Here is a 9,559-nt window from a genome sequence, read left to right on the forward strand (position 1 = left end):
TCTCTCTCTCTCTCTCTCTCTCTCTCTCTCTCTCTCTCTGTGTGGATGAGCGGAGGGGACAAGGGATCGCGTTTATATATCACGACTAAAAAGAACGTTCACAGTGTACTTTCTTGTCCCAGTTAAGTATGTTTCATTTGTAAATTAATGATATACACCAATTACAAGTTGGACTTTTGAGGGTAAGAGAGCTTCCGAAGAAAGAGAAAGAGAATGACACATTGGGGCGGCGCACAGCCTTTTACCAATGGATCCCTCTCCCAAAAGTTTTACCTAAAACACACCATTTTTCCATCTAGAAGCTGGTGGAGGGATTATCTAACCGCGCCTGGCCCACATAACCTGAGGATGTGAGTATGAAATCGAAACTGTTTATCGCAATCGAATCAGGCCGTTTATATGGAAATCGTAAAACTATTTAATAAATGGTTTGATTATAGTTTCAAGTTTTAGGCCGATTAGCTAAACAGCTTGAAACCGAACCGATCTATTTAACCCATGATTTCAAACCGAATTGAAACTGTAAAAATCAAACCTTTTAAATTGTAAAAATCAAACCGTTTAAATCGTGAAAATCGAACCATTTAAACCGTCAAAACCAATTCGATTAACCCGTTTAAAGATTAAATAAGGTGGTTGCAAAATATCATTAATATCTTATTTGATTCAAAGATTGAGTGCTGCAAGCCTGCAAGTAATTCTAGAGGTAGCTTGCTCATTATTTGGAATGCCGATTAAATTAATCCAACCCACTAAGAAGAATGTATACTAATAAAAATACAATTTTTTATTATACCATGCCATAATAAATATATATTTTCTAATATTATAACACATTATTTGGGAGGGGGGAGAAGAAGAAAATCCCTGCTGTAAGCATTACTTATTGACTTGTTAGATGCGCTTGAGACTATTTCTATCAAAATATTTTTTTTTGCTTAGTTGTTTGATTGTTTTAACAAAACATAATGGTTTTCATTTCACATTCTCAAGATTGAATCGTTTATCAACAAAAGCAAATTTTAGTAAACATGTGAGTAAACTAGCAAACCGATTGCTAACCGTTTAGAAACCGTATGGAATGAATCGAAATCGAAACCGAAACCGTTTAAAAACCGTGGAAACCAAAACCGTTTACTAAATGGTTGCGGTTTCAGAAAGTGCAACCCTTTAGTCAATGGTGTAGTTATGGTTTCAGCCAAAATATATGTGAACCGAACCAAATCGAATCGTTTAAATAGAAACCGAACCGATTAACACCCTTAACATAACCCCACTACACACCAAAAAAAAAAAAAAAGGTCTATGATGCTGGTGACCTCTCCCTCATTTGATCGAAAAAAAAAATCGTCCTCCATGAGATTATCCAACACCTGTCTTTTCTTATTTTTTAAATATACTTTTCACTTTGTAATGATAGAAAATAGAACAAATGTTGGATATTTGCATATACGATCTTATGAGCAATGGATCCAATCTCATCTGATCTCTCTTTTGCTTATAAGTCTCCAAGATTTTAGTTCCAGATATTTCTTTTCTTCTTCTTCTTCTTTTTTATTTATTTTTTTAATAAAAAATTTCAAGAATTAAGATTGTTTTGACCCCATCTTTCCTTCATGGTGTTTTGCTATGGAATTAATTAAGTTAATAATGGACACCACTTGGTACTAAATAATACCAAATGGCTTGACCTTATGGATTAGACTTTCTGACCATGTTGTGTTTGAGAGGGCTTTACCTTTTATTTGGAGCTTTGTGGAAAGTATTATTGGTCATTCCAATTAATTTGATAGAATTCTATCACAATTCTAAAGTTAGCTCATATATATATATATATATATATATATTAGCTCAAATATCTATTACATGATATATCAGATGGTACTTACAAAATATGTGGTGAACATTTATGGTGCAAAGTCTTTAGTCATATGTATGTTTCAGTTGACTCAGTTTTTGAAGTGTTAAAACAAAACTTTGAAAATTCCAAAATTGTGGAAAAGTGCAGAGTCAGAGTACTATAGGATACCATAGACATGCATCGACATAATAAATATCTGACTGAATTTAAGTCTGAAATATTCCAAACCGAAGGTCAAATTCATATGAATTAGAAGATTCTTTTTCATCATGGATGAAGGAAAATTCAATCATTTACATTGTATTATAGAATATGATCATACAGTAAGTAATAGTTAGTGCTGGTTGTTATGTAAACGGCACCCACGTTGAAAAACTATGAATAGAAAAGAATGAGTGAGCTGATGAAGGAGCGGAAAAAAACAAATGATTCAATGGTTTGAGATCTATCTCATAGATTGAAGTTGAATCTATGTTCTCCAAATTCTATGGTAACGTGTAGGTTTAAAGCCTGTGCGCCATACCAAAGGATTAGTCTGTTTATTTTATTTTATTTATTTATTTTTATTGATCTATTTTTTTTATAAGAGAAAAAAACAAAACAAAACAAAACAAAACCATGAGAAATAAAACAATAGGAAAAATAAATAAATGCTGAAAAAGTCAAACAAGAAACACTATAGATGAAGAAGATTAGCTACCAACCTACACTTAAAAGCAGCAAAAGAATCCAATAAGAAGAAAGAAGTCTATAGCTTCCTAGCTACTTCACTTGACTTGAGATTGAAAATGGAAGGTTTACATCCAAAACCAAATGGTGTGAGACTGACTGCACTGTAGTGAATTGACTTCAAAGCAATTACGAATACCATAGTCTGTTTCACATATTTCGATCAGTTGGCCTTCCAAACTAAAGTATTGTATATGTTAGCTTCAACGAAGAGGGACCACTCTCTGAGGCCTTGAGGATGATTGAATGAAGGCTCCTCTATATCACATTATAATCCACTTAATAAAAGCCCATGCATTTATGGTTGGCTCGAGGTACCAAACTTGGCTTGGTGGTAAGGTCTCTAGTTGTTGATAATGAGGGATTGAAATGGGGGCTACGTATTGGTGAGGAAAATAAATTGATAATATGCAAAAAAAATGTGCACTTAGTGCATAAGGTTTTCATCGTTGTGGGATCTAAGTATGATCATATGTACACAGCTTTCTCTCTGCTTTGCAGAGAAGTTGTTTCTCCACTCGAATCCATGACCAATAGATAGCAGATAGAAATGTTATTTTTGCGCTGAGGTCCATCCTCGATAAATTCATGATATATAAAGAAAAAAAATTGGCCATAGGACCAACCCTTACCTCATTGATCTGTCTCTCTTTTGACACAAATTCATTTGTTAACAAAAACATTTCATCACATAAATTTATCTTAATTTCAGTTCTCTTGAAAACTAGATTTTAGTAGCCTTAAAAATAAATAAATCACTTATAAAATTTAACGCCATTTTTATGCAGATAAAAATCGAAGTAAAAGGAAATTTTCAATGTTGTGTGTGTGCGCAAGAGAGAGAGTTGAAAATTTATAGATGACTTGTGTATGTTCATCTTAAGCTTCACTAACAAGAGTGACAAAACGTGGAGGAAGAATGGAAGCTTTAAGTTGGATATTTATACTTATTGAGTTGTCCAATTCAATAATTAGTATATGAAATCATCTAAAGTCTCAAATTTAGCCAATGTGAAATTATTACTAAACAATTACCCCTCAAGATTCCAAATAGACTTTATCGAAGTTGTTTATTTTAGTGGTCAATATTTTCCTTCTTAGGTTTTAAAAAATAAGAAGTGGTTGTCATCAATAGAAGTTTGTGCTTGTGTAAGCTTAAGTCAAGTTGCAATATAGTGACTTCCAACATTATTAGAGCAGAATCCAAATCGGTGCAGCTCGGAAAGAGCAAATTCAACCCACTTTTTACCCCGACTGATTATCTTTTAATATATATATATATATATATATATATATACAACACAATTTTAAGTTACATATAGGCTATGTTTGGTTGTAAAGGGAATTAATGGGAACGGAAGTGGAATTTTCATACTTAAAAAAGAAATATATGTAATCATTACCATGTGGCAAGTCATTCTATATTTGATTATAAAATTTTACTTTACTTTGCATCCAAATCCCTTTGCTATAATATGTAAAATATTTCATTACTAAATATGATTAAAAAAATTAAATAGTTTATACATTCACTTGGGGTAATGATTATAAACATTTCCTTTTAAAGTATGAAAATTTCACTTCCCTTCCCTTTAAATTCCCATTGCAACCAAACGGAGCCTAAATGAAAAGTTTCTCTACACTTGCTGGCATAAAGAGTATCTCTACACCAAGTTTTTGCCACTTGGAATATGATATCAAATTTCCACCATATGGGATATTCAGTGATTTGGTCATACACATCAAATTCAGATTCAGTATATCAAAATAATATATGCATAAAAAACTTGACACCTCCTGGTGAGCATGGGCTTTTTGCGCACAAAAAGCCTTGTTCCTTGGACATCGGTATCAAGGGAGGGACCATTTGAAATTTTGCATAGACAATGAGAGTCCTCAATGTAGGGGCAAGCTGACATCTGGAATTCCCCAACCCTAATCCAGCTGCGTCTTCTAATGTCATTGCAAGATACAACTCTGACTTGATCCAGCTTCACCCAGCCTAGGAGAACTCAACATACACAAACCAAGATTCCGAAACCTGGACTGTTCTCCCATAAACTTCCATTGAATTGAGCACATTTTTATCCTTTTTTATTCCCATTACACTGTGAAAACCAAAGAAAACCATGACTAGCAGCACTACAACAGAAGAAATAGGCTTTCTGTAAAACCTTTATACAAAAGGGAACAGAGGCACTCATATTGAAGAATCTTCAGCAAGCAGTAACTAGTAATGTCACAAAAATGTTACAATAAAAAAATGAAGGAAAAAGGGAAAAAAAAGAGACTCGCTTTCATTATACAACCTCGAAAAGACTAAACGACCAACCACAACTGCTACTGCAAAAAAACATGAATATATTATGAACAGCACTTACTTTGGCCCAAGATTTGTAATGACTTGCCATTTAGTGAACCAACAATTTCCCCAAGGGCATTTGATCTGTGTAAGCGTGATCTAATTTAGCTTTAGTAATCCTTGAGATTATCCTTTTCCAACTGTTGACATGGAAATTGACTGAATCAAATTATATCACTCTTTGTCCTCCAATAGATGATGTAATGCTCTAGCAAGCACAGCCACCTCCTTGCTGCTCTTGCTGGGATGAATTTACAGTAGGCTTCAGGTTCACATCGACCATATCTTCTTGTTTAGTTGAGGAGAGTGTCTCCATTCCTGGCAAGGCAGCAGCAATCTTTCGGAATAATGGCTGCATTATTGATCAAAGATAAAGAGAAGAAATTTGTCAATATTCAATTCACAAGAAGGAAAAGGAAAAAGTAAATGAAAAACTTGCTTCCATTCTCTGTGGTGTACAATTAGCACATTTATACAAAATGATGGCACTCAAGATGGTGCCAATTCAAGCTGTCCATGCAAGAACTATGTCAAAACAGAGTCAATCGGGTAACTATCTGCAATGTAAAGATTCGGGACTACAACATGTTTCTCTCTGTCTGTAATAAGTACATTGATTAGGATAGAAGTGCAGATAAATTTTTCCTATGTGAAAAAATATGCTAACGAGATGCAAAGGTAAGAAGAATTGCATACTGCTGCACATGTTCATTAAAAGAAAAAAAAATTAACGTAAGAAAAGAATATGCTATCCACCTTGATATTGAATCCAGCTTTCGCACTGGTCTCTATGAACATGACACCAGAGTCACGGGATCTGGCATCTCCCTCCTCTATAGAAACTTGCCTGTTTGAAAAATAAAAAAAATAAAAAAATCTTAGGATCATAATAAAGATTACAAAAACTACTTTGATGATGCATGACAACTTGATAAACCCACCTTAAATTTTCTAGAAGTATCATGGAATCCTCACTGACATTCTACTAAATCTGATTAGTAGTAAATGCATCTCCACAGACCAAGAGGAATACTAAATAGACACTAAACTAGAGTCACTATAAGGAATACAGCCAAATGGGTGCAGAATTTAGATAGTTTTTCATGCATTATCATTGACATTCAAACAGATAGGTCCTCTCTAAGATTTGACAGAAGATAGGTCCGAAAGCCGTACACAATGAGAGGATAAAAAAATAAGAAAACTAAATTGCATGTTCAAGAATCAGTATATCAAGCAGCTGCCCAAGTGTAGTTTGCAGACACCTCAGTGGTGCAGTACAGATATATGACATGAAAGAAAAAATGACATAAAACCCGGGGAAGGGCATTTATCAAGAAAATATGCATCAGAAATGAGCTTTTCTAGAACTTAAGACAAACAAGACTTGTCAAAATGTCAGCTCATTACCTACCTCTTTTCAACTAAATCGGTTTTGTTCCCAACAAGGACAATAATCACATCACTACCTCGTTCAGTGCGTACTTCCTCTATCCACTTAGTGGTGCTCAGAAATGATTGCCGATCTGCATCAAGTCAGATAGTGAAACACAACAACAATGATATCTGCACATGTTGGTTCACATGGATCTAATGAATCTAGATAGTGGTTTTTGCAAAATTTTGTTGCATAACAAGTTGATGGTTTACAGCTAGGATAGGGTGTGCATGTGAAATATTGTCAACATATCGGGCTTAGCCAATTCGTCCAGCATCTGACTATTACCAGATTCCAAATCTGGAATTAAGCATGCTAATTTGAAAATGTTAAAAAAGCAAGAGCTGCCTTGGTAACTATTAATAAAAAGCTTTGTTAGAGGGGAGGTCGATGCAGAGCTGCAAGGATAGTTTACCCATCCAAAATAAATCAAATATTAATGAACAAGAAGAAAAATACTAAATATATATATATATACAGCTTTTAGTGACTACAGGAAATTTTTCGTTTATCAACCATGCAGCCATGCTTAAGGTATTCAAAAGTGATCAAAGAGAAGGAAATAAGAGAATACAGAAAACATTTATAAGTATGCCAAGAAAACTACTGCTCACTGGATACATCATAGACAATGACTGCAACAGAAGAATCTCTGATGTAGCTTGGAATAAGACTCCTAAATCTCTCCTGTCCAGCAGTATCCCTGTAGATTTAGAATATGAGGTTTCTATAATGGTAATACACCAACGTAATGGGTAACAAAAGGCATATATCATTGCAAAGCAAAGCAACCAGGACGGAAAACAGAAAGAAGCAACCCGAAAATTTTAGCAGCAATGTGATGTAACGGCATTTAAATGCCGCAACATCTTTTCATGTTTTTTTATTTTCTCCACCATCAATTTTTTCCTCCAATGTTTGAGATAATTGATGAAGAAATTGTCTATTAAGGACCCTTTAAAACAGGGGCAAGACAACAGAGTAAAACTCCAAATTTAGATAATTAGGCAACCCTAAAGCCATTCTGCCTCTGAGAATTCTTCATAATCACAAAATTACTCTGTAGTGGCTTTTGATGATAAACTACAGTACTGAGATCCATTTAATTGAAGGAGTTGATAATCATCTTCCTGACCTCAACCTAGCACACGATTCCCATATTAAGAGATAAGTTAACAGTACCAAACTCCTGTAGGCATTGCATGAAGGTGTAACTGTCATTGAGACGCACAGACAATTCTCAGTTCTATCCACCAAGAATCCAATTCTTCAGAGGATGGTTTAGCCACTATTTGTTTTTAGGTTTACGAACCATAATACATCCTTCTTTTCCTGGTGAGAATCAAATCTTGCCCATAAAATGCAAGTCAATTTACTAAACTGGCCTGTATTTTTATTTTCTGATACAATTACTGGTTGAGGTCTAGCTATAATCCATCTTACCCACCAAAGAGGAACTTCATACTAGAATTCAAAGATCTGCCTTAAGGTCCTGCAGTATTGCGACCACTGGAATCCTACAACGGAAGCCACATTACCAAACATACATGCAGGAACCAAAGAACATATGAATCAAGAATTTTCAAACTTAAATTGACAACGGACTACTGAAAATGATAAGTTTTCATCTTATTGTTCACAAATCACAAGAACTGCCTCCCTATCTGTTGCTAGAGATCAGCTTATGTACCTCCCCTGTTTCACATGCATTGAATGCTCATGTTTTCCATCTATGGGAAATAAGAAAAAATGAATTTGCACTCATGTGCCATAGAAACATGCTTCCAACTTAAAAAATGAACTCCAATAAGCATCTACATAAGGAAACATGAAAAGAGAATCCGGTTTTGACAAAGTAATAAGGAAATTAATATGTCCTACCATAGCTGCAAACGAACTGTGCGATCTTCAAGGTACATTGTCTTTGACAGAAAATCAATTCCGATCGTAGCCTGTAATAGAAAACAAAGTAAACAGAAAATGAAATTAATTAGACAGAACTTAAAGGGATAAAATACACAATTATTAGAAAACAACATTGAAACCAAGGTTAGAAGTAAGGGGTGAGTATCCATTCTGAATGTTGGGGGTTGCAATTACTTATTTAATTAATTGTTCTCAAGTTATTCATGTCACTTATGTCATTGCATGCTAAACTATGTTACAGTCATGCAGTACCCACAACATAAAGACGAACAAATTGAAATTTAGTATGGTACCTTGTAGGGTTATAACTCAAAATCTTTCCTGTTATTCCAAAATCATAGAGAAAAGACTAATAATATTTGATGCAGACATAAGAAGGCAAATACGTACATCTAATGGTTCTAGATTATTCGATATGCAACGCCACCACCTATATGAAATTACAATTTTTTATTTTTGGAAATAAAGTTATTAACACACAATCCTGTTGCATTAACATAACACGTTCAAGAAAATGGAAAATTACAATTCAAAAGATCAATTAGGATATAGGCGGGGAAATGGGATATCGAAGTTAAACTGAAATGAATCTAAATTAAGGAACATGTCAAAACTTGCATTTCGAGTTGAAATTGATATAAAGAACAAATCTTTTAAAATTGAATGCACCAATTCATGAATAAAATCTGCATGCAGCCAAAGGCAATGATCAACAAATTGAAAATAAATCCAAGCAACAAAACCACATTAAAAGACACAATTCCTGCCAGATTACCAAAATTTTCAGTCTCCAGCAATCAAACAACAGCCAAACATAAGCAATGAAATCATATGTGAAGGAAAACCCAATCGACCAACCAAAAACAATGAACATATAGAAAAACCAAACCGTATCTTCACCAGATTGAAATTGAACGAAAAGAAAAGGAGAGATCGTGAGTACCTGGTACGTGCTATCGAATTTATCATACATGAAGCGGGTGATGATGCTGGTTTTCCCGACGGATTGATCGCCTAAGAAAACGAGCTTGTATTTAGCAAGAGGAGAGACAATCGCCATGGCTTCTCGGTTTCCGTCCTTCCGCTCAAATCCTCAGAACGCTTATCTTCCCGGTGAGATGAGATGCGCAGATCTGAATCTGAGAAACCGAAAGGTGAGGAGCGAAGCCAGAGAGAGAGAGAGAGGCGGTTTTGGTTTTATAGGTAAGAGAACAGAGAAGAGAACGAGAGAAACAGCTAACCG

General features: G+C 34.6%; 1 protein-coding gene across 1 annotated transcript; it reads right to left on the bottom strand.

Annotated features, from left to right (window-relative positions):
• Positions 1–4,795: 4,795 nt before the first annotated feature.
• Positions 4,796–9,559, bottom strand: LOC122057403 (ras-related protein RABH1e-like). Its single transcript, XM_042619487.1, has 6 exons — positions 9,260–9,559; positions 8,272–8,342; positions 7,005–7,093; positions 6,367–6,478; positions 5,709–5,799; positions 4,796–5,304 (listed from the first exon to the last, which is right to left on the bottom strand). The coding sequence occupies exons 1-6, from the start codon at positions 9,374–9,376 to the stop codon at positions 5,161–5,163; spliced, it is 624 nt and encodes a 207-aa protein (XP_042475421.1). The 5' UTR covers positions 9,377–9,559; the 3' UTR covers positions 4,796–5,160.

This window comes from Macadamia integrifolia, chromosome 2 (assembly GCF_013358625.1).
Source record: "Macadamia integrifolia cultivar HAES 741 chromosome 2, SCU_Mint_v3, whole genome shotgun sequence".
In the NCBI taxonomy this organism is placed as follows: Eukaryota; Viridiplantae; Streptophyta; class Magnoliopsida; order Proteales; family Proteaceae; genus Macadamia; species Macadamia integrifolia.